Here is a 27,102-nt window from a genome sequence, read left to right on the forward strand (position 1 = left end):
AATTATTTATCAATTATTAAATTAAAATACTTTGAAAATTCGATTTGTTAAAAGTTTTTAATGAAATTCTTTAATAAATTTTATTATTTTCAGTTGCATTTCACGAAATTTCTATTAATTCGATAATTTTTTTTAAATTTATTTATTTACATACTATATTTGAATCATCAGTGACTGATTTTTTACTATCGAATTAATTATTTTTAACTAATTCAAATTTAGAGAACAGTATAAATATCTATAAAAATTAAAATAAAAAGCGATTTTTGAACACAAATTAAAATAATAAAATTTTTTCTAATTTGGTGAGAAAATTCCTGGTTTGGAATAAAATTGCTGGCTTATTCCCGGTTTTTCCCGGTCAATATATGTATATGTATACTACTTTTTTTGTCATCGAGGCTACTATTTCCTACTTTTTTTTTGTCATTGAGGCTACTATTTCCTACTTTTTTTGTCGTCGAGGCTACTTTTTCCTACTTTTTTAAAACTCATAATTGAGTGCGAAGCCTGCACCGTGAGACAGCTTAAAAGATTCCAAGAACCTTTCAGGAACATTCCTCTGGCATATTCGGAACCTTCCAAAAAATATTTCAGGAAGGTTCACGGAACTAGGTAACTGTCTGCGAATATAGAATATTTTCTAGGTAAGTTCAGAGAATATTTATGAGGAATATTTTATTAACATACCTGAATAATATTCAGGAAATATTGAAAACCTATATATAAATATAAGGAATATTCACTATGAATGCTTACAAAATATTTTAATATAACTTACAGAGAATATTAAAAATATAAATTCTTTTAATATTAATTGAGAATTTTGTTAAATTGTTTCTAAAAATCGTTTATAAATATTACTTGGGAGTTTTTTTATAGTGATTCATATTTATTAAAATAGTTGATTAAATGTTTTGTAATAATCTGAGGCTTTTACTGTAATTACTCAATACTGTAATTTGTATTTGAAAAATTATAATTAAATTAATGATTAAATAAAAAGTACAATATTTTTTCACTGTTTAAAATTAGAATTAGTATAAATTATTTTAATTTAAATCATATAATTGACTTATTAAATACAAATTCAGACTTCAGTACTTAACATCTTATACCAAATAAATTACTGAAATAAGTCGAAACGAAAAAAAACATCTATTCATTGAAGTTTTTTCTATTTTCTCCACTATATTGGATTCCCTAATAATTATAAGACCATTTTGAGTTGGAAAATTTAAAGAAATACCCCAAAAATTCAATATTATAAAGTTTTCTGGTATTTAAATGACTTAGAACTTTCGATGAAATTAAGGTATAAGGTTTGGAGATTATATCATTAATAGGATATAACAAAGCTATTACTCGGAGTTTTTCTTAAATTTTATTTTTTAAATTTATTGCAAAAGTTATTGAGTTCTTTCGACTTATAAATAAATTTATCATTGTTCATTTACATCGCAGGTAAAAAATTAACTAATGAAAAATAACAAAAATATTTATTTGAACAAATTTCTAATGTAATTTGATATTGTTTTAAAAAGCACGTTGATTCTATGCATCAACAGACTTTGGCACCCTAGACTCATCTTTATCGATGTCGTTCACTTTATGCATGGCAATTCCGTACGCCGTATTTCTCTTTCTCCCTGAGCAACTAGAAAAACAAGTGTCCCCAAGTCCGAAGTTTTCACCATCTTCCAAAGTTTCCGGCATGGGTTGATTAACCGTTTCAGGTAGATAGAGAGCCAAAAATCCCGAAACAATTGCTATGAATCCAAATACAATAGGTGGTACTTTGGGATTGAAGGAATCCAGCAACATTATCAATGGAGTTAAAGCACCACTTAAACGAGCACACATGGATCCAATTCCAAGTGCCGTATTTCTCACAACAGTCGGGAACAACTCAGCTGTGTAATTGTAAATTATTGCAAACGATCCAGCTATGCATGATTTACCTAATAAACTAATAACAGTAATTGCTCCCTTTTCGTCCTCTGGTATCTGTGTGGCACTGATGCAGCACAATCCTCCAACAAGCATAAATGTACTCAAAAGTGATCTTCTCCCAGTACGATCCATAAGACATGTAGTGAAAGCGTAACTCGGTATTTCAACAAGTCCACTGAAGAACAACATCAGATATGGATTACCGTCTAAATTCTTCGCATTTAATGAAAGACCATAGTACGCTATCGAATTCGCGAACCAGTTCAGACAGACGTTCAACGTCTTTTTCCTAAGATTTGGTGTTTTGAACAGGTCCATTCCTCCAAAGGAGGTATCCTCTTGTGATAATCTTTCAGCTCTACTTTTCGAAACAAGAGATGCTATATCTCTCTGATCATTGCAACCATTCATTTTTAATCCCTTCTGAACAATTGCAACAGCTTCTTTAAACCGACCTTGCGCCCACAACCATCTTGGAGATTCGTCCATCAACCACCAGTGTCCAACTAATAGTACACTATGTAGACCATAGATTATTTGCAACCACATTCTGTCCTTAATAATACTTCCCCATACAGCCACCAACATAAAGCCACTCGCAAAACATAGTTGAAACATTATTCCGCATATTGTTCTCTTTGAAGGACCAACTAGTTCCATCGTTAGAACAAAGCCGGTAATATAAGCTCCCGCTGATCCAAAAACACCGTAGAGAAATCTTATCACAAGAAAAGTGTAATACTCAGGTACTAAAGCTACTAAAACTCCTAAAATTAATTGTGCTACTGAAGAAACGTAGAAAATTATTTTTCTACCATATTTATCAGCCATGCTTCCCAAAATAACAGCTCCGGCAAACACACCAAACATATATGTTGATTGAGCAACTGCTCCCATCCATTTTCGAGAGCAAACAAAGTTCCACTCCATACCACGTGAAGATTTATAGTATGTGGTATTATATGTCCAAGCTTCACAGGTTTTCGTTTCATTTTTATCATCAAGGTAAATACAGCTATTGTCATCAAATGCTCTTGGACCTCTATGAAGAAAATGGGACTCATTCCATGAATTATCGTTCACATTAAAAGAAGTATAATTTTGTTGAAAATCTGTAAGGTTTAAGTCGAATTTGGGTAGCAGGCACTTGTGTTCAGGAACGGCCGCTACAGTTGTTAAAGTCATCATATGCAGTCCTGCTGTCAAACCAGCTATTATGTGTAAGACAAATTGCCATGCTTGATATTTTCCAAATTCCCCCAGATGAGACATCAACTCCTCCAAATCAGTATCAACACTTGCCATCTTGGAATGTTTATCCTGTGAACATTTATCAAAATTGTTAGTTTCGGTTTTATGCAAAGATCGATTTAAATCGAATATTAATAATTTTGTGTTAACTTTACAAGCAACACATCTTTTTCAAGTTATCTTTTCCAAAAAAAATTTTAATGGTTCTTCATTTTTATTTTTCCTTGCTTACTTTAAAAATTTCAGTTTTATAGTACGTGCTGCTTGGGATCATTCAGTTTGGAATTAACATATAGGTAAATAAAACTTGTAAGAATAATAATATTTTCTAAATTTTACTGATTTTAATTAAATTGAAATAATGATTGCTAAAATTGATCGGAATAAGTACAAACCTAAGTGGAAAAATCAACAGAAATTCTGATAATTCAAAATATTAAGAATGGTAGTGTTTCAATTTTTGTATTTTATTATTATTTATTATTATTTTACCAACAAACTGCTACAAACACGAGTATGACTTGGGGAAGACAGTTTTATTTGGAAATTAAGAAAGTATAGGAGATATAAAAAATTTTATGATACGCCTTTATTTTACAATATTTTTGGAAACCCCATTTGAAAAAGTGATTCTTAAGCCATAAGAAATGTCTATTACTAAATTTTTTAAATTGCATTCTAACGTTTAAAAATAATGCCAAACTTCAAGTATTGTGAATTTTATTCTTAAAGGTTGAAGCGTTTTTTTAAACTTGTTGTTTTTTTAAAAGGAAAAAATGACTAATTTTTCAATAACAAATTAGTCGATTTTTTATAGAGAAAATCGGCTTTTTGGCTTCTCAGTGCTACAAAAAAATAAAAAGTATAAAAATCCTTCCAGGGAAAAATATTGTTCCAATGTTGCAATATTATATGAAAATTTATAAAATAAATTAACTCTCTCTGTATCGACAAAAAAAATTATTAAAAATTTGCATTTTTTCATCGAATTAACCTTACCCCATCTTAAGAAATTCGGAAGTTGGCATCACTACAAAGCTTTCTATGAGGAAGCAAAATGAAAAAACTTTCAGTCAAACATATTTTTTATAATTTATAAAAAATTTTACCATGTGACCCACATTGACAAAAACAAATTAACAAAAACTTACAAAATCATGCATGAATTTCAATAACTTTATTTACTCAGAAGTTTTCGAGGTTGCAGAATTACGTATCCAATGACAGTTTTTAAAAATTCAAAACGGCAGATCCAATATGTCGAAAAGAATAATTTTAGATTTACTAAAGGGCTTAATGGGTTGAAAACAAAGTACAAAAAGTGCACCTGCATCTTTCTGCCTCAAATTTGGTCCATGTATTACTATCTCCATGAATATAAATTTCTGCAATTTTGAACATAAAATTTGCATTTTTGGGGAGTTATGGAGGGAGAAAGCAGAATCAAAAATCTTATTTTTCTCGAAAACTCCTGAATCGATTTAAATCAAATTTGGATATGTTGTAAATATAGACAAGAAAATTCTAAAAAAAATCCAATTTTTTTTTCAAAAAAAGTAAAAAAAATGTTATAGCGTACATGTCTTACATTTAAAATTCGAAATATTTTTAATACAATATTGGATGCAAAAAAAAGAGAATCATTAGAATTGTGAAGTGTTATAAGAAGCTTTCAAATTTCTTATTATGAATTCCGAATCAGAGACTATAAATTTGTATTTAATAAATAAATTTATGAAAAATAAAATTTTTTTCGGTACATGTTTTGAAAGATGATAACATTTTTGAAAATAACAAGACCTTATTGAAGTCATTTGGCCAGTATTTTATTTAGATATTTTTAAAAAATCGTCATTTCCAATGTTTCTCAATAATTTGAATAACTTCTAAAATAATGAACGCTTTTTAATGATCTTAAGCTTATTTTTATTTATTTTTTTGTACTAAAAACTATTCTACAAAATATGTAAAACATGATATAGTGTAGATTTTTCAAAAAAATTTAATAAAAAAATATGTTTGAATTTTAAAAATTATTTTTTTGTTAATAAGATTGTTTTGAATTTTTTGGACCAAGTTTGACGATTTACATTTTTTAAGAAAAAAATTACACTTTAATGCCTATAAGTAATTCTCATTCTATAGAAAATGACCTTTGAAATAAGCTTAAGATCATTAAAAAGCGTTCATTATTTTAGAAGTTATTCAAATTTTTGTGGAACATTAAAAAATGACGATTTTTTAAAAATATCTAAATAAAATACTGGCCAAATGATGACTGCTAAATTCTTTCCAAATTTTTATCATTTTCCAAAACATGTACCGAAAAAAATTTTATTTTTCATAAGTTTTATGTTTAAAAATTTTTTTCATTCCCCTGAAAATGGGTGGACTGACAATTTTGACCGGTACTGTACTTTTGGAAAACTTATTGGAATCTTAATCAACACCCCTGAAAACGATCAAGTAACGAGCTTAAAAAAAACTTTATGTCATTTTTAAATTTTTTACTTTATAATACATCCGACATTTTTAATTTTGAAAAACTGATACACTCGATTCTTGTTATAACGAATCTCGTTACAACGTTCTCTCGTTATAACGAACATTAAAACTCTCGATACAACGACAAAAAAAACACGAACGAATTTAAGAATTTAATTTAACCAAAATTTTGGTTAACTCAAAAAAAACGACAAATTTAATCGACTCTTAAATTTATTTAACCTAAAGAATCTAGTGATCCGATTATTATTAAAAATACTTACTTTTTCTTTAAACTGATTTCATAATTCAAAAACTTTTAATATAAATAAACATACTTTACGAAAAATTTAGCACGTATTTGACGTTTGAATAGAACGTGAAGTAGGATCCTCTCCTTTCGTCGTAATATCGAGATTTTGAAGTCCCGAGATCGTCGTTATAACGAGAATCGAGTGTATTTGATTCGAAATCAGAAACCCTGGAAACGAATTTGGTCAGTTTTTGTATTCACAATTTTTTAAAACAATTTTTCGTGTCGATTATCAAATTTTTTTTTATTAAATTAGAGTTCTTGATTATTAAAGAAGAGCTTTTTTCAAAACACAGAGGTACTCAGATATTTTTTAGAATTTATTTCCGAATCAGAAAAAAAGATTTGTGTCTTGAAAAACGACGACGGTATTGAAAATTTTTTTAACAATTTTTGGTGGCGATTATCAAATTTTGTCTTTTTCATCAAATTGGAGCTGTTTTATTAAGAAAGAGCTTTTTCCGAAACACCTAGATAATTATATATTTTTTAGAATTTATTGCCGATTCAGAAAATATTTATGTCTTGAAAAACAACGATAGTCTTGGCAATTTTTTTAAAACAATTTTTGGAATCTAATTTCAAATTTTGTCTTTTCTTCATCAATGTGGAGCTTTTTTATTAAAGAAGAGCTTTTTCCGAAATACGGAGGTTTTTTAGGAATTTATTTCCGATTTAGAAATAATTTTTACTTTGAATAACGTTAATAATCACGTTAAAAAGTGATGCATTAATCGGAATAAAAATTCTTAACAATTTAAAAATTTTTTGTTATGCCAGAAGACTGATAACAAATTCAAGATAATAATTGTTAAATGAAATATAAAGTAATGTCACAATTAATCAAATCTTTGTAAAGTAGAACTATTTAAAATGATTATTCAAGTGTAAAAATTAGCATTTAAACGCTTAAAACCACATTCTATATATTAATCAGCTATTCTCATTTGAAATCAAGTAGCTTTTAAAAACTATGAGTTACGCCCCAAAAAGCAGGTTTTCAAAATTTAAAAAATACTGATATTTATATTTTTTAAAAAATTTTGATTTTTTAATAACTTAATTATATTAATATCATACTAGCGAACAAAATATTGAAATAAATATTTTTCTTATAATAGATGATTCCTAATTTTGTTTTAAAAAATAAATAATTTTTTTACATCGTAAAATATAAGTAACAAAATTGTTAATCCAAACAAAAGTTGATGTACCTTAAGATAATGTTCCCAAATATTACAGTTTTTCTTACTATTTTTCACTTTCATTTTTTATAAACTTCTTATTTATGCATTTCTTAAAAAAAAATCCATAAACTATTATTTTTATTACTTACACTTGAGTGAGTGAATAGATAGTACAGTTCACTTTTTGAAATATATTTTTTCTTGATTGAATTTTACCTAATACATGATCAGTCTTAAGTCACAAGAAACATTATGGAAAGTGTGTTGGATACAACGTTACTAACCTTCCTCTTCGAAGGATTGATCGCAGGAGAACGGAGAATGGATTCGATAATTTTAAAAAGATAAATACTTTTGATGCGTTACCTGCTTTCAAATATTTCTTCATAAAAAGATGCGTGTTTCGGTCCAGAGTGTTCTTAAGTGATACAGGTTTTTAAGATGTTTCATTTTATTCAAGATCTTTCCCAATCTCGAACAGCTGAAATAGATTAAATAAAATAAGAATTTAAAATAAGTATTATAGTAAAATATCCACTTTATGGAGAAAAAGTGGGTGCAAGCTAAATGTAATCGCCTTTCTCCTCACTGATAAAAAAAGTCTATAGCGATGTTTATCGTTTTAAAAATATAGAATAAGTTTAAAACTATATTTTTTCATAATGGATTCCAATTCTCTTATTGTATATATATAACTTATTTAATATTATTTCCTTCCGTGTTAGATTTTATTATGTTATAGATTATGGAATATTTTATATCATACATCAAGTATAAACTTGTTACATTATAATTATATTTTAAAATTTTGTGTTCTATTGTTGACGGACAAAAAAATTGTTTTAGTCACTTTACAAAACTGACAAAAATTCCATTCCATATATTTTATTTTACTGACTTTTTCCTAATTTTCATCAAAAATATTTACTTTCTTTCTTATCCTCCTAATTGAATTCTTGCAAAGAATTTTATAAAAAATTTTAAATAATTCATTGCTTTCGACTAATTTTATGCAAATTCTAATTTAAATAATTGAATTCCTCAGAAATTTTTATAATTCATGAAAAGAATTGAATAATTCTTACGAAGATTTATACAAAAAATTTTTAAATAATTGAATTTTGTTTGGAAATTTTATGAAAATAGTAAATATTGTTAATCTTTGAACTGCAAAAAGTTTTTAAAAATAATTAAATTTTACAAAGAATTCAATTAAAATTTTTGAAAATAATTGAATTCTTGCGAACGATTTTACTAGAATTTTTTAAAATAATTAAATTTCCAAAAAGAAATTTATTACTTTTAAAAATAATTGATTTCTTATGATGAATATTGTTATTTATAAAAATAATTAAATTTTGCAAAGAATTTTATTAAAATGCCTCAAAATAATTGAATTTTCGGGAATAATTTTGATATTTATCGAGGTAATTGAATTGTTCCAAAGAATTATTTATGTAAATAATTGAATTCTTGGGAAAAATTTCATTACAATCTAAAAAATTTAATCTAAAAAAAATCTAAAAAGATTTATTTAAAAAAAAATTTAATTAAAATTGTGTTTAAAATAAATGATTTCCATCGAACCATTTTATTAAAATATTTGAAAATAATTGAATTCCTGTGAAAAATTCTTATATTTTTGTAAATATGTAATTGAATTCTTGCAAAGAATTTTAAACAAATGTTTTTTTTAATAATTGATTTTTTCGAGGAATTGATATCAAAATTTTAAGAATAATTACAGTTTTTGATCAATTTCTGTATAATTGTATTAAAAATAATTGACTTCCTGAGAAGAATTTTATTATTTATGAAAGTAATTGAATTATTGCGAAAAATTTTATTAAAATGTTTAAAAAGAATTGAATTTCTGTAAAAAATTTTGTTATTTTTGAAAATAATTGAATTCTTCATAAGAATTTTATAAACATTGTTTTAAATAATCAATTTTTTTTGTAAATATAATAAATATAATGAAAATTTTATTTAAAATAATTGAATTCTTGTAGAAATCTTTATTTGTGAAATTAATTGAATTTTTCCATTAATTAATTTAAGTATTAAAAAGTAATTGAAATTCTGCGATAAAGTTTATTATTTATGAAAATAATTGAATTCTTGATTAGAATTTTATAAAAATTTCCAAAAATAATTGAATTTCTGAGAAGAAATTTATTATTTATTAAAATAATTAAATTATTGCAAAAAATTCATATTAAAATGTTTAAAAAGAATTAAATTTCTGTGAGAAATTTTGTTATTTTTGAAAATAATTGAATTCTTCATAAGAATTTTATAAACATTGTTTTAAATAATTTTTTTTTTGAAAATATAATAAATATTATGAAAATTTTATTTAAAATAATTAAATTCTTGTAAAAATCTTTATTTGTGAAAATAATTTAATTTTTTTATAAAATAATTTAAAATATAGTATTAAAAATAATTGAAATTCTTCAATGAGCTTTATAATTTTTGAAAATATATAATTGGATTCTTGCTTAGAATTTTATTAAAAATTTTTTTAAATAATTGAATTTCCATGAAAAATGTTATTGTAAGTGAAAGTATTTGAATTATTGTGAAGAATTGTATAAAAATTTTGTTCAATTGAATAAAAAATATTTTTAAAAAATTGAATAAATAATAATAAATAAACAATTGACTTTTTCGAAATTTTTTTGAAAATGCTGTTCTAAATTAATTGAATTCATGTGGAAATATTATTACCTATGAAAATAGTTGAATTTTATCAATTTTTTTTTAAATAATTAAATTCTTTTTCAAAATTTTATGAAAATATTAGATATTGAAAGTAATGAATATTTTTTGAAAATAATTGAATCTAATCGTTTTAAAGAATTTGATTATAATTTTTGAGAATAATTTTTTGATTTCTGGTATTAGCGAATTTGAAGTAGTGGAAATTCTAGAAAAATCATAAATAGTAGCTTTTAGTTGGTGAAATCTAAAAAAAAGTACCCAAATAGTAGCATAACGTAAAAAAGTAGTAAATAATAGGTTTTAGTAGATGAGTGCGAAGTCTGCAGATGTGTTATTTTATTAAATATAAATTTTATAGGAAACTAGATGTAAAATTTAATTAGTTAGTCATGTGTGTCCCACTAACCGCGAAAAGCAAACATTAAAAAAACGTAAGTTGAATAAGTGTAACAATTGTTAATCGATTAACCTACGTTGATTCTTTCAATTGAAACAATGCGTTCAAGATCACTTAACTGTTACGCATTTTAAGACTTTGACCTTTTAAAACTAAGTTCTCTATCGTCATAAATCATCAATGAAAGTATTCTTCAGTTTTAGAAATATTGATGTCATCAGTAATAGAAATGCATATATATTCAAAAAGTTCTATGTTTAAGAAAAATAAAATACTTTGTGTGCATTACATGTTAATATTAAAGAAATAATAAAAACCATTTATTTTAAATCACCTTAATTTTTAATTCCAAAATTTTCTTTTTCATAGAAGGCAAAGTATTATTGACATCATAACTGGTGTGGGCCGATTGATTACATTTTTTATTCGGATACAACTGCAGTTATTATTATATCTTCAAAATTTTCAAAATAAAAAATTATGAATACATTTAGAGACAGGTAGTTTTATAATTAATTTTGTTTTCTTAAAACTTGCTTTTCATAGGTTTTTCCGACCAACTAATTTGAAGTCAGATTTGTAATTCGTGATCCCAAAAACATCCAAATAACGGATTTCGAATAAATTCATATTAAAATAAAAAAATTTCGCGGTATTAAATTTTAAATTTTTTATTTTTAAAAGCTAATATAATATTCTTAATCAGCAACCCACTTTTTATTAGAATTTCTAATTAACAGTTTAATTTATTTTTATTGCAACCTAAAATAAAGCGTTATCAACACGGAACCGTTATTATATAATATATAATGTTTCCTATTTATAATAGGTATTTAAAGGTCTATTTTACAGAGTATTTATCGCTTCTAATCCACCACTAGTGCATCTACTCTACTTACTTATTATCTTTATTATTGTTATTTTTAAGAAATGTTACTAATTTATATAATAATGTATTATAGATAACACGATATTATCGCTATATTAGAATTGTTTACATGGCCTGCAATTTTAAAGGTCAATATAATAAAATATTAATAAATATATTTAATATATATTTTGATTTAATTACATTATAATAATAATAATACTTTATAATATTGCAAGGCAATGTTACCTCAATCTTGTCACACAATGTTAAATGTACTATTTAAGACTACTATCTACAAAGGCATATATATATGGTGTAGGTACTATGATTAGTAAAATGAATGAAGATGATAACCTTTCTAAATTATTTAAAAAATTTATTAATTAATTTTTTAAGTGATATTCATATATGTGTACTAATTAGTAAAATAAACGAAGGTGATAATATTTCTAAATTATGAATATGTTTATTAATGAATTTTGTAACATAAGGTAGAAAGCACATATCTCATCTTTATTTTATCAAGAAAATATGTCTTTGATAAAAATCATAAAATTATTATCTTTTAACATAGTTTTTTCACTTTATAAAACTGAGGAATAAATTTATTTACATAAGCAGGCACTTTTCAGATAAAAGTTTAAGACAATCTATTTTTAAATTTAATATTTTATGAATTAAACATTTTTACTATTAATTATTTACTATTAGACTTACTACAAATTATATTGAATTTTCTTTATTATATAGGGGAATGTCTCCATAAGTGAACCGCTTTTCTATTTAGTCAAATAAAATTTTTCAGTGAAGAGGATTTAAAGACGTCGCTATATAGCTGTTTCCCTAAATTTCATGTATAAAGTAAGATTGTGTTTTAGTTTAAATAAAAGTTTTTAGACCGATTTTCCACAGTAATAATTTTTTGACAAAAAAATTGTATTCATGAGTGGACCACTTGCTAAAATCTTCGAAAAATGACTAAAAATAAAACTAACATTATATGATTTTAATGTTAATGTAATATATACGTATCATAAACACTTTATGTGTAATTAAAACAATATTTTTCAAATTTAATTGGTTTCGGTCTTACAAACGTGACAAGTGAAGAAAGTTGTCACTTTCAAAACCCTAACAGCATCTGGATATTCAGGATATCCTACTAATGTCCTAAGAATTTTTATCGTCAGAATAGTAAATTTGCGAATTCAAAATTCAAAATGTCGGATTTGAATATTTAAGGGGTTAAAATCGAAAACTTAAAAATCGCGATTTCTTTGTACTTAACTTTGGTAGAGGTGTGTTTTAAAGGTCTACAATAAAAAGTTGTTAAAATAATAAATTTATTTACCCATACAGAAATTTCCACCTTGTTTCCCGATTTTCGATTTCGGATCAGTATAGAATCCATCAAGAAGAGATGAATAAACATAAATTTAGTTCAGCGTCATCAATGTTAAATTAATCATTACAAACAGTTCAATTTTAAAAATTATAAACAATTAAAAACTTAATTTGAATAAAAATTGAAACCTTACTGTTAATGAGAAACGTTATTTAATTGCAACTCTTACTTATTAAAAATGTCAGAAAGTAAAATTTATAACTATCCAATGGCCTATTTTTAAACTTTATACAGCCTCGAACTAAGAAGTTATTAACATTTGAAAAATTATAAATTAAAAAAAGTGATTTTTTGTGGCTGTTTTTGGCATTTAATTGTAATAATGAATGTCAAAAATACAATTTATAATATTTATATTTTATACAATGAAAATATTCATAAAGAACCAACGTGTTCATGATATGAACACAAAAATTGCATCTTTTTTTAATAAAATTTTGGTACAATGGTACTTCAATTTATTTATGTAAAGCGAATATTTATGGATTGTTATACATAATTAAAAATTAAAATAGTTGTAAATTTTTTATATTGAAAAGTATTACTAACAATAAGAATGAATAAAAACAAGTATAAAAAATATGTCTACATATTTCTTCTATATAATTTGACTGTTATTTTTCATCAACAATTATTTCAAATTTCTAAAATCACATTTTATCTCATTTTATTAATTCGTGGAACACACTATTGTGATATAAAATAAATAAATATTGCAAATAAATTTGTTTATAATCATGTAATATTATCATCAGATGGACATTTTAATGTGACTAAAATATTATATGTGCTACATGGGATGTTTGGATTTAAAAAAAATATATTCTTCTAAAAAAAGAAGAGGAAATTAAAAACACAAAAAACAAAAAAAAAGAAGATGAGAAAAAAGGTCGGAAAAATAATAATAAAAAATCTTAAAAACTTGTACAGCATCGAAAACAAAACAAATTGAAAATGAAGAAATTTCATAAAAATAGTCAAATGATTGGAATTAATGCAATCAATTGACTAATTCTTAAGAAATTTTGAAAATATTTTCTTAAGTTGTTTGATTATTTACATTCACGTGACATATCTTGAAAACAATATCATTGAAATATTTGTTTTAAGCACTTTATTCATTTTAGCATTATTGAACTTCATAAATTTGAAAGAATTCTTAAACAATATAAAAACAAAAGTTAAAGTGTATTAGTGAGTATTAAAACCCGTCGAAGTCGGGTACAAATTAATATTTATTATATTTAACATTTTCAATAAACTATATCTTTAATGTGGAGAAATTTCTTCCGGTTATTGAGATTTAGGTATAGAGAAAATATTTTTTTTAATTTATAAAAATATATTTCATGTTTCTAGGATGCAAAATTACTTTTACATAATTTGTTTGGTTGAATTTATTTTTGGTTCATAGTACAATCTATTTCTTAGCTATAAATTACATTTCACCTGGGAAGAAATCTATTTTAACAAAATAAAAAATCTTGCCAAAGAAATGAAAAATACCTATTTTAAAACTTGAGAAAAAAATTATTCTGTTTTAAATAAAACGAGGAGAAATTAATAAATATTAAACATATTTTAAATTATTTAAATTTTATGTCATTCAGTAGATAAATAGAAGATTCATTGATCATAATATTAAATATTTAAGAAAATCTTATTACTTGAAAATTGAATTCAAAAACTTACTTTTATAGCTTCTTCATAACTGCCTCAAGACTCAAATTTAAAAAATATACTATAGTAATAAAGGCCTTCGTACAGATTTTGGTGTTTAAGAACAGATTCTCACGAAGTACTAAAAATTTCCAGAAATGTGAACATCTGTGAACTTTCTTAACACAGTTTAACAATGAACGTCCGATGCCAATGAACTCGGATACCCAAGTGGAAATGAAACGATCTAAACGTTTTCCACTGGTCTCCAGTATAACGCAACTATATTTGTAGAGTTGTATTCAGTACTAAAAATACATATATACAGAAAATGATTTATATGCGCATACTTTTCTATAGTTATCTATTATTTATCGACAGCAGATAAGAATTACTCAATATTAACTTTCACAGAAAATAATGTTAATGACACATACAGTACCAAAAGACTCCTTAAACTGAACAGCATCTCGCATTGCGAAATTAGAAATATTGAATATATTTAAACTGGTTCAAATTTGCGTAAACATTAAAATCTCCCATACAGATTCCAACATAAGTTCATACATAAGAATTCACATCCAAATTTCTTTATGCGAATCTATTAAAAATTTAACTTTTGGGTAAGACTCCGTCAGAAATATCACAATTCCCACGTCGAAAAATTCCATAGAACTTCTCCCTGGAATTTTCGTGGAGGTTCTATGGAAATTTTGTATGTTTTTTATTTTAATATTATTTTAACATTTCTATTGTGATTAGAGTCTATAATAATAAGCTTTGTTGCAATTTCTTTGCAAAACTTGATTAAAATACGCATTTTGCAAGTGAATTGCAACAAAGCTTACTCTCTAAATCTGAATAAGTGAAATTTTCACTTTTTTCATGTGTGAACCTTTTTCTCACTTATTAATAAGTAGAATCTACTTATACATAAGTGAAATATTCACTTTTTTATGTGTGAACTTGTCTTCACTTATCAATAAGTGAAATCCCCACTTATGTATGAGTGAAATATTTAGTTAAAAAGAAATTCATCTGCGCATTATATTACAATTTATTATTTATACCAACTTTTAAATGTTTAAAAACAATGTTTTTATCATTTCAGTTAATATATTAGAAATTTTTTATTTTATTTAATTATAAAAATTGAAGGGCTACATAGAATAAGGGGACGAACGCGAGGCTTGGAAGGGATAGTACCAGTCAGGTAGCAGTGACGGGCCTTGAGCCGCTCGCTCCTACCTGACTGATATTATCCCTTTCAACCATGCGTTCGTCCCCTTATTTTATGTAGCCCTTCAATTGTCATTTAAAATTTAATAAATTTTTTAAAAAATATTCAGTTAAATATTATATTAACAGTAATCTAATAACTAACTTTTTATTTACTAAGTATTTATATACATATATAATAAGAGAAATCTTAAACAAAACGTTAAAGTAGAACACAATAAACTAACTCTTTATAAGTATCACCCATTAATTTTCTACGAGTATAAGGCAACTTATTAAGTGGCATTGTAGTGTTTCTCGTTGATCATTAAAGTTAAGCGACATTGCTTGCAGTTAATATTAGGATGGGTGACCGTTTGGGAATTTAGCTTAAAAAAGTTGAAAAATTGATATGTTTATAAGTTTCAGACTGATAATGAGAAGAGAAGAGAGTGTTAAATAGTTGATAGTAAATAAATATTTTTTTTATATAATATTGATCCTGATTATTTATTTACATTCACTTCTTAATGTCTGAGTATTCACTTATCTCATAATTGAATATTCACTTATTCATAAGTGAATGTAATTCACTTATTCATAAGTGAATATAATTCACTTATTTCATGTGTGAATATTCACTTATTCTACTTGGAAGAGTTTTGAAACATGGAATAAGTGAATATTCACTTAAAATAAGTGAAATTTCACTTATTCAGATTTAGAGAGTATTATTAGACTCTAATCATAATAGAAATATGTTAAAATATTATTAAAATAAAAAAAATTTAAAAACTTGAAGAATTTCTATGGCATCTCCACGGAAATTCCACGGAGAACTTCCTTGGAATTTTTCGACTTGGGCAACCAGCGTCGTTATTCAAGATACAAATTTTTTCTGAATCGGAAATAAATTCTAAAAAAGTACTGAGTACCTTCGAGTTTCGGAAAAAGCTCTTGTTTAATAAATAAAGCTCCAAATTAATGAAAAAAAATCAAATTTGACATTCGACTTCAAAAATGGTGAACATAAAATTACAAGACCGGCGTCGTTTTTCAAGACACCATTTTTTTCTAAATCGTAAATAAATTCTAAAAAACAAAATTTTTAAATTTTCTTCCGAATTTACATTTGGTTTATATTGAAATTCGATCCTTGGAAGGTATAATAAATAACATAAAGAATATTTTTTATGTCATTCTTTAAAATTTATTGTTAAAGGTAAAATATGACGTTTCGATGACTTGGTTCGTCATCATCATCAGGCTTATTCTAATTTTTGTTAAAAACGCGTTACATATTATTTATACCGTAGTGACAGGTACGTCAATTCGATAAGAGTATTTCGTCAATTTTCTTATCGAATTGACGTACCAGTCACTACGGTACAAATAATATGTTTTTAAAGTTTTTGAATAAAACAAAAAGAAACATAAAAAGATTGAGTCATTTACCGTTACGTCCCTGTTCGTGACTCTGGGTTCGGCAGAGAGCGGAATTGAAAGTGATGTGCTTTTAAATAATCTTCAAGTTTCCTCAAAAGCCTCTAGTAAACATTTTAGAAAAATTCATCAACATTCAGAACATTTGGTCGCCATATTGAACCCGCAATTTCGTATTTAGAAAAACGAACATCAAATTCGAATTCAACGACCCTATAATCTCCAAAAAACACGAATTTTGATCAATTCGCATCAATTTTCAAATTATCTGCCATATTGAGTCCGAAATTTTGAATTTTAAAAATCTGGCTTCAAATTCGAATTCATCGACCCCAAAAACCTTACTATACGCATTGACACTCAAATCGAATTATGTTTAGTATTTTTTTGAGATGGCCATACATGGCCACTGACGCAAAGGTGGAACGACTTTTTGTAGCCATATATGGGCCATGGACTGTCAAGGGGTTAAAAAGGTTTAAATTGATAAAAAAATCCCAAATTTGATATTCGACTCAAAAGATTGTAAAAAAATTTCAAGACCAGCATCGTTTTTCAAGATACAATTTTTTTCTGAATCGTAAATAAATACTAAAAAAGTTATGAGTACCTTCGTATTTCGGCTTGTCATTAAACTCTAATTATAATAGAAATGTTAAAATATTATTAAAATAAAAAACTTACAGAAGAAGTAGTAAAGAATAAAATATTCCTTACAATTTCACCTTTCATTAATAGAAAAAAGAAAACGATGGAGACTTAAATAGTTTTCGAGAAATTGGTTTATATGAAAAGAGTGTTCTAATATGGCTTAAAATTTAAGTAATTATATCTACTTTAAAATGCAAAGCGTCAGAATAAAAGATTCAAGGTGGCGAATAAAGTTCATTATAATACTTTAGACACTTGAAACTAATGTCACGCGGGGGTCACCACAGCGAGCTTTGATGAAATTCAACCCAAAAGTCAATGTACAACGCCGTTTTCTTTAATTATTTAAGTGAGGCCTGCTGAGTATTTTAAGACCAAAATAAAAACAATTGGTTGTGGAAAACTGAAATTATCATAATAAAATAAACGAAGCCATTCAGACAAAGATTCTTTAATGTTACTCCAACGTTTGGAAATTAACGGATTTCCTCTTCAGTGAGTCAAATTAGTGACAGATTATTTATTAATTTTTTTATACTATATGGCTCCAATGTGTGGGTGTAGTAATTTTAATTTTCCAACGAATTTTATTTTAATTTCTGACGGTTTTTATTTTATTCTCTGACTGTTTCTAATTTGACTTCCTGAAGAGGAAATCCGTGGATTTTGAAACGTTGGAGTAACAAAAAAGAATCTTTGTCTGAATATCTTCGTTTACTTTATTATTATTTAAACTACACCGACGTTAAAGACTTTATGTAAATTATCATGATTATAAATCATGCTTTATAATAATTTTTTAAATAATTAATATTTTAGGATTTTATTACTTTAATGTGGAACAGCAATTTACTAAAGTAAACTTGGTATTCCAATGTTTTTGAGGTCTCTGAATTCAAATATGATTGTGAAATTAAAAAATTCTACACTACCATCGGAAATGATCGGTACGGCTCCACGTGTATGTCCCAAAAACATACTTACATACAATCTTTAAATTGCGATTTTTTTTGTAAAAACAAATATCAGAAAATTAACTAATATACCATTCGAAAGCTTATAATATTGTACGTAAAATGATACAAAATTGAAAATTTTAATAAATTGCACAAAGATTTTTAGCAGTCGTCAAATTTAAAAAAAAATTAAAAAAAGAAAATTTGTTTGACAATTTTTTAAAATTTAAACATATTTTTTAATAGTTGGAGACAAAACTTAAAACTTATGTGGGTGTCATCCTTTAAGTTTCATCTTTAATTTAAGACCAAAAAAATAAAAATATCTTATTCGGTTCGCAAGTTATTATAAACGTCAGAGCCATATATAGGTTTTTTAGGTTTTGTCAGAAACCTGATCTGATAGGGTAAAATGGACCTCGGATACGGATTAAGCGACTCCAAAATAAGATATACATAGTTAGACCCCCAGATAAGAACAAAAAAATTTTTTTTAATGGCTGTCTCATTTTTTTAATATCTATTAGATTTTTATAAAAATCAGAAAAAACCATCTGAATGCAAAAGTTGTACATGTTTTTCATATACCTTAATTAGAATTTTATTTCAGTCGTATTATGGCCACTTTGTCTATCTGTACATACCCATATTAAGTTCTCCATTATAGTCCATAGGTCAATAAATTGATCATTATTTCCTTTGGATTATAAAGTACCCATTATTACCCAAGGACAATAACGGTTAATTTATTAACCTTATTTAGAGGTGAATAAAGTAGTCATTAATATGTAAATAGTAAAGAGTCAAAGTATACACCAAACTTGAAAATTTTTAAAACTAATATGTGTTTTTTAAATTTCCCAACATTTTTTTTCTGATAGTAGTAAATGACGAAATAGAAATGGGGCATTCTACGTCAACGGAAGACCCCTCTGTCCAAAAATGATTTAGTCTAAAAAAGGTTTAATATGGCTTAAAATTTAGCTCATTATGTAAGCTTTCAAATGCATAGTGGTACTTTTAAACATTCAAAATGGCGGACCAAATATGGCATTTAATTGACAACGAAAAGAAAAAAAAGTAATGTAAAATACTTGAAAACTGCTAATCGGGGGTTTTTTGGGTCCCTGATTACAAATTTGACATCAAAAATTAAAAATTTTAAGATGGCGAACCAATATGGCGTCAAATCTAAAGTAAAATTTAAAAATTTTGGGCAAAATTCTTCATATTGTCCAAAAGTCAATGGATTCGCCTGAATTTTGTTACTCGGGGGTTTTCGGTGTCGCTGATTACGAATATGAAGTTTATTTTTGAAAATTCAAAATGGCGGATCCAATATGGCGAAATTATTTTTTAAAATTGATTAAATTTACTTGCAACTTGTTACTTGGGGGTTTTTGGGATCGCTGATTACGAATATCAACTTCATTTTCAAGAATTCAAAATGGCGGATTCAATATGGCGGCCAAGAAACTTTAAATTTCATTCTATTCGCTTAAATTTTGTATTTTGGGGGTTTTTGAGGTCGCTGATCACGAACCCGATGATAGTTTTGAAAAAAATGTAATTTCTAATCTCTTGTCGGACAGCAAAATTGAAAAACTTATCTAATTGGTGCCCGGTGTTATTTATGCACATAATTAGAAAGATAACAAATGTATTTATAGTAGGCGATACGTATATGCACATTTTGACAAAGTAAACTCTCTATTAAGTATACTGTATACAAAGTCTATGCAATGCGATCTTACACCTGCACTTCAATATGTTTACCTTTAGTAATATGCTGGAACTAGGGACCTTCCTTTTAGTAATTTTTATTTTATTTATTTGTTTATACACCTGTCTTCAGCCTTACATACTTGGCTCTGCAAGTGTCTCTTCACAAATTTCGCTATTACAATATTTCTATAATTATTTCCTTATACTAAATTTTGCGCCTACAGAGCTCACGGTGGTCTTGAAGCAAAATAAAGTTTTTCTACGTTGCCAAAAAAAATCATTTGTACAATCCCTTAAAGCGTCATCTCAAGATTCAAAATCAATAAATATTTAAATCCCAGCTGCTCGTCCTAGCGTTTTTTCGAAAAATAAGATTTTCATTAAAAAAAATTTTTTAATTTCTAAAATTATTTTCTTTCCGTTTTAGTAAATTTATATATCAATTTAATTCGAGTTAGATTTTATAATTTGAACATTTTTTAATAATTTGTTATATAAAAAAATAAAAATAAAAAAATTATTAATGGTGAGTGCACATAAAAATTAATAAAGAACAACTGGTCGCAAATAAGAGTGGTATTTTTTTAATAAAATAGTTACAAATTTATATGATTAAACAATTTATACTTTTTAATACGATAAAACTACTTGTACAATAATACACAATATACATACATATTTAATGTATATTTACAAAACTGTAATTCAAATATTCAGAGAAGAAAATTGTGTAACAGCACTTTTCAATTTCTCTAGGTATGCAGGATGATTTAAATCAGGGACCGTCACGGAAATCAAATTTTGATTTCGTTACGATATTCCAAAACAAAACGAAATTATTAATGTATTTTGATTTTAATTCGGTAACGAAACAAAATTTACTTTCTATTTTGATTCTGATACTGTAACGAAACAAAATTCACTTCCTATTTTGATTCTGATACTGTAACGAAACAAAATTTACTTCCTATTTTGATTCTGATACTGTAATACTGGAATTCGGTTTTCTTATAGAAACGGAAGTCGATTCGAATTATACTTCAGATTTCTTATGTAAAAACGATATTATCTTCTGATATATTTGACATTTGCAACAAAATTTAGGTTCAATGAGACTTATACATGCGCAGTAGTATTTTATCAAAATTAAAACAAAAAAGGATTTGGATTTTGATATTGGAATCAAAACTAAATAGAATGGAATTTTGATTTTGATATTGGAACCAAAACGAAATAGAGTGGAATTTTGATATTGGAACCAAAACTAAATAGAGTGAAATTTTGATATTGGAATCAGAACTAAATAGAGTGGAATTTTGATTCTGATACCCATATCCGAATCAAAACAAAAGTATTTTTTAATCTTGTTTTAATTCCGTGACGGTCCCTGATTTAAATCGTTAACTTTATAACTTTTCCAAGTTTCCAAAAAATGTCGATGAATAGATTCACCTGCTTGCTCCGAAAAAAGTCCTAATTATATTTAAAAGATAATAAAAGATAATAAAAACTTTATTTGCACCTTAAAATACAATATTAAAACTACAAAAAGAAACAATTGTTTCGTTTTTCAACTATTATTTACGATTTGTGGAGGGCACCAAAATATGGCGATCTCTAATTTGTAAGAGTTAGCGGTGCTCCCGATACAGCAGTTCCTGACAGTCTAAAGTCAAAAAACAAAATTTAATTCTTAGTACACATAAATACCTAGTAGACGTATGTGATCGAATTAAAAAAAGTAAAAAAAAACGAAAATGGCGACCTTTTAAAGTCAATTTTTAAGAAACGATGATTTTGATCTTTTAAATTTTTTACTTTAAAAGGGCGCCATTTTCGTTTTTTTACTTTTTTTTAATTCCATCACATACGTCCACTAGGTATTTATGTATACTAAGAAAAAAATTTTGTTTTTTTGATTTCAGACTGTCAGGAGTGGCTATATCGGGGGCACCGCAAAATCTTACGAATTAGAGATCGCCATACTTTGGCGCCCTCTACAAATCGTAAATAATAGTTGAAAATAGAAACAATTATTTCTTTTTGTAGTTTAAATATTATATTTTAAGGTGCAAAAACAGTTTTTAATCTTTTAAATATTATGACTGCGAAAAAAACAGTAAAGTGGGGCCAATATTTTGCCTTCGCAAACGCAAGTACACCTCAATGAAAACAGTATTGGTTGAAAAAACGCAAGGACGAGCAGCTGGGATTTCAATATTTATTGATTTTGAATCTTGAGATGACGCTCTAAAAGATTGTACAAATGATTTTTTTTGGCGACGTAGAAAAACTTTATTTTGCTTCAAGACCACCGTGAGAGCGACTTGAAAATTAGGAGTACTCGCATTTGCCTGGACCACCCGTCTAATGGGTTTTCTCGCCCAGATTGTTTCACGTGACGGATAAATACCAAGTCAAATAGGCGCGAACCAAGGGTACTTACCCTTGGTCCTTAAACGACCGCCAAGCGAGTCATCTATCCGACTGAGCTAATCTGTCGGTTTTCTTTTCAGTAATTGACTTACCTTTTGCGGTGGTCCACTAATGGCAATTACAGAATGTGCATATACGTATCGCCTACTATATATACACTTGTTATCTTTCTAATTATATGCATAAACAACACCGGGCACCAATTAGATAAGTTTTTCCATTTTGCTGTCCGCCAAGAGATTTGAAATTAAATTTTTTTTAAAACTATCATCAGATTCGTGACCAGCGACCTCAAAAACCCCCGAGTAACAAGTTTTCAGTGAATTTGACCAATTTAAAGAAATTCGTCTGCCATATTTAATCCGCCATTTTGAATTTTTGTAAATAAAGTTCATATTCGTATTCAGCGACCTCAAAAACCCCCGAGATACAAAATTTCAGCGAATAGAATGAAATTTAAAGTTTCTTGGTCGCCATATTGAATCCGCCATTTTGTATTCTTGAAAATGAAGTTGATATTCGTAATCAGCGACCCCAAAAACCCCCGAGTGACAAGTTTCAAGTGAATACGATGAATTTTTGTAAAACTCGTCCGCCATTTTGAATTTTTAAAAATAAGCTTCATTTTCGTAATCAGCGACACCGAAAACCCCCGAGTAACAAAATTCAGGCGAATCCATTGACTTTTGGGCAATATGAAGAATTTTGCCCAAAATTTTCAAATTTTACTTAAGATTTGACGCCATATTGGTTCGCCATCTTAACATTTTTAATTTTTGATGTCAAATGTGTAATTTAGCAGTTTTTAAGTATTTTACATTACTTTTTTTTCTTTTCGTTTTCAATTAAATGCCATATTTGGTCTGCCATTTTGAATTTTTAAAAGTACCACTGAGGCATTATTCCTGAACTGCCCCAAAAATAAAAAAAAGTTCTTGGATTTCCTTTATACTTTGGAACTATGTTAGCCTAGTAGGTACAAGTTACTACACCAATTTACAGGTCCAACCCCCCACCCCAATCAAAAGGGTGGGGGGTTGAAATTTCAGCTTCAACTCGAACATGCATTCTTTAAACATTTGTAGTTTCTACTTAAATTATTCAATTAAAAAAAGTAAGTAGTGTTTTAGAAAGGTTTTTTTGTGTACTTTTAAAATATTTTATTTTTATAATAAAAAAAAAATTTTTTTTGCAAAAATTTTTTAAAATAAATAGTTTTTTGCAATTTTGTGCAAGTTCGGTAGTTTTTATTTTCTTTTTAATAATCTCAAATGAAAGCTTGGGAATTCCCCTAAAAGAAGATATAAGTCTGAAAATGGGCCGAAACAATTTGCCAAAGATATAGTGTAATAAGTAAAATTTGTCCGTCCGCTCGCGCACTCCAGCGCGATGAACAGTGGGATTTTTTTTCAACTTACTATTGAAAATTGTCTAGAAACTACAAATTTTATCGGATGTTGATGTTCTTGATTTAAAACTACTAAGAGATCCATCAAAGTCGATTTTTGAATTTTTAATTGTTTATTTTTTTCTTGTTACTCAAAAATTTGACAAATTACAATATTTTTAGAAAAAATCATGTTAGTTTTTTTATTTTTCCATTACACATGATCGAAATCAATTTAAATTAGTCTAGTATGACCACCGGACAATTAATAAAGCATAATACAATTTATTTAAATTGTTGCAAACAATGTTAATTAACAAATAGATTACTTCGGACCTTCTTCATAAAAAAATTGGTTTTTTTGCAGACAAGTTTAAATTTATGTCTAATTTAGTAAAAAACTATTTTACAGTTAAGAATTATCATTAATATTAACAATTATATAAACAATAATCAACTTCCTTTTGTATTTGTAAACATTTTCGTCATTTTTTAAACTTTAAATATTTATATCATATGTACATTCTTTCAAAAACTTAAAAAATTTATTAGCTCAAACAATTACATTTGTTATAAACAAACTTTTCATTTTTAAACAAATAAGTAGCTTTTTTCATCAAACAAAATTTTTTCCTTTTTTTTATATTTACTATCATAAAAAAGAACTCCTTAATGAAATGGGAATACTATAAATTATTCATTTAATTTTAATAAATATTATAAGTTAACAAATATTTAACTTTGTTCTTTTTTCACAGAAAAAATTTATTTATTTATATGCATTTAAATGCAAACTGTTTTAACTGAATAATGGTTTACTTTATTAAAAATATAAATATTTCTTAACTTATAATGTTCGTTAGAATTAAATGAATAATTTATAGTATTACCATTTCATTAAGGAGTTCTTTTTTATGATAGTAAATATAAAAAAAGGAATAAATTTTGTTTGATGAAAAAAGCTACTTATTTGTTTAAAAATGAAAAGTTTGTCTATAACAAATGTAATTGTTTGAGCTAATAAATTTTTTAATTTTTTGAAAGAATGTACATATGATATAAATATTTAAAGTTTAAAAAATGACGAAAATGTTTACAAATACAAAAGGAAGATGATTATTGTTTATATAATTGTTAATATTAATGATAATTTTTAACTGTAAAATAGTTTTTTACTAAATTAGACATAAATTTAAACTTGTCTGCAAAATAACCAATTTTTTTATGAAGAAGGTCCGAAGTAATCTATTTGTTAATTAACATTGTTTGCAACAATTTAAATAAATTGTATTATGCTTTATTAATTGTCCGGTGGTCATACTAGATTAATTTAAATTGATTTCGATCATGTGTAATGGAAAAATAAAAAAACTAACATGATTTTTTCTAAAAATATTGTAATTTGTCAAATTTTTGAGTAACAAGAAAAAAATAAACAATTAAAAATTCAAAAATCGACTTTGATGGACCTCTTAGTAATTTTAAATCAAGAACATCAACATCCGATAAAATTTGTAGTTTCTAGACAATTTTCAATAGTAAGTTGAAAAAAAATCCCACTGTTCATCGCGCTGGAGTGCGCGAGCGGACGGACAAATTTTACTTATTACACTATATCTTTGGCAAAATGTTTCGGCCCATTTTCAGACTTATATCTTCTTTTAGGGGAATTCCCAAGCTTTCATTTGAGATTATTAAAAAGAAAATAAAAACTACCGAACTTGCACAAAATTGCAAAAAACTATTTATTTTAAAAAATTTTTGCAAAAAAATTTTTTTTTTTATTATATAAATAAAATATTTTAAAAGTACACAAAAAAACCTTTCTAAAACACTACTTACTTTTTTTAATTGAATAATTTAAGTAGAAACTACAAATGTTTAAAGAATGCATGTTCGAGTTGAAGCTGAAATTTCAACCCCCCACCCTTTTGATTGGGGTGGGGGGTTGGACCTGTAAATTGGTGTAGTAACTTGTACCTACTAGGCTAACATATTTCCAAAGTATAAAGGAAATCCAAGAACTTTTTTTTATTTTTGGGGCAGTTCAGGAATAATGCCTCCACTATGCATTTGAAAGCTTACATAATGAGCTAAATTTTAAGCCATATTAAACCTTTTTTAGACTAAATCATTTTTGGACAGAGGGGGTCTTCCGTTGACGTAGAATGCCCCAAATATATAAACTGCAAAACAAAAGGTAGGTCTCTTAGAGACAAACTATGCCAATGGTGGATGCACATTAAATACTAAATTGAACTACAAAGTATGAATCGTGTCGTGGACTTTTATTAGATTTATAAGATTTTTTCAAATGAAATATGTGAAGTTGAAGGTAGGTCAACGATAAGTTTTAAAAAAAAGTAAAAAATCTGCAAAAATTGGTCTTTTTATTTTGCCTCAAAAACTAATTGTTGTTCTACTATCTTTACATATTTTGTAATAAAAAACTCATTCAACATTTCAATGAAAATGAAAATAGGAGATTTTTTTATCAAAGCTTAATTATAAATAGAGAGGATAAGAGAAAATATTATAAACTACAATACTTTAAACCTCATTATACAAAATAAATAAATAATAAAATTTCAAAATATCAACAACCACTACTTAATAAAATTTTATTTAAAATAAGTTAATATTTTATAAATTTGCTATTTTCATATACAGGACAAAAATTTACCAAAGTATCAAGTCCATCCCAGATATTTCCATTTTTTACTCGATCCTGTTAACACAGCATTGCTGAAATAAGAATGGATATTTAGAAAAGAAGAAAAAACGAACTTAAAGACTGCTTTTTCTAAGTAAAAACAGAAGAAGAATTATATATCAAATAAGTATAAAAATAGAATACCAATTATTGTATCAATGAAAATAGCTGCAAGTAAACTACCCTTTCTATATGTAAATTAGAATCATTGTTGTTTTTGGTGACTAATAATTAAACGAACACGAAAAAATGTAATGAATGAATTAACGTCCATTACTAAATTAGTAAATTGTTCCAGTTACAGTGAAGAGAGTGATTGAAGAAAT

General features: G+C 26.2%; 2 protein-coding genes across 5 annotated transcripts in view; one reads left to right on the forward strand and one right to left on the reverse strand.

Moving 5' to 3' along the window:
- The window catches only part of LOC122503213 (aminopeptidase N), a 120,362-nt gene that overhangs the window by 10,663 nt on the left and 82,597 nt on the right, over nucleotides 1-27,102 (forward strand). The gene's annotated exons all lie outside the window — the stretch shown is intronic.
- LOC122503214 (organic cation transporter protein) lies at nucleotides 1,312-27,072 on the reverse strand. Of its 4 annotated transcripts, none has more exons than XM_043613677.1 (4): nucleotides 14,281-14,541; nucleotides 7,555-7,669; nucleotides 6,027-6,169; nucleotides 1,312-3,273 (listed from the first exon to the last, which is right to left on the reverse strand). In XM_043613677.1, the coding sequence occupies exon 4, from the start codon at nucleotides 3,256-3,258 to the stop codon at nucleotides 1,555-1,557; it is 1,704 nt and encodes a 567-aa protein (XP_043469612.1). In that variant the 5' UTR covers nucleotides 3,259-3,273; nucleotides 6,027-6,169; nucleotides 7,555-7,669; nucleotides 14,281-14,541; the 3' UTR covers nucleotides 1,312-1,554. The 4 variants fall into 4 exon arrangements, with proteins under 4 accessions (XP_043469612.1, XP_043469613.1, XP_043469611.1 ...); XM_043613676.1 differs by lacking the exons at nucleotides 6,027-6,169; nucleotides 14,281-14,541 and adding exons at nucleotides 26,747-26,808; nucleotides 26,921-27,072 and having other exon boundaries at nucleotides 1,316-3,273; XM_043613675.1 differs by lacking the exon at nucleotides 6,027-6,169 and having other exon boundaries at nucleotides 1,316-3,273; nucleotides 14,281-14,540.

The sequence above is a fragment of the Leptopilina heterotoma genome, unplaced genomic scaffold (genome assembly GCF_015476425.1).
Source record: "Leptopilina heterotoma isolate Lh14 unplaced genomic scaffold, ASM1547642v1 Lhet_247, whole genome shotgun sequence".
Taxonomy (NCBI): Eukaryota; Metazoa; Arthropoda; class Insecta; order Hymenoptera; family Figitidae; genus Leptopilina; species Leptopilina heterotoma.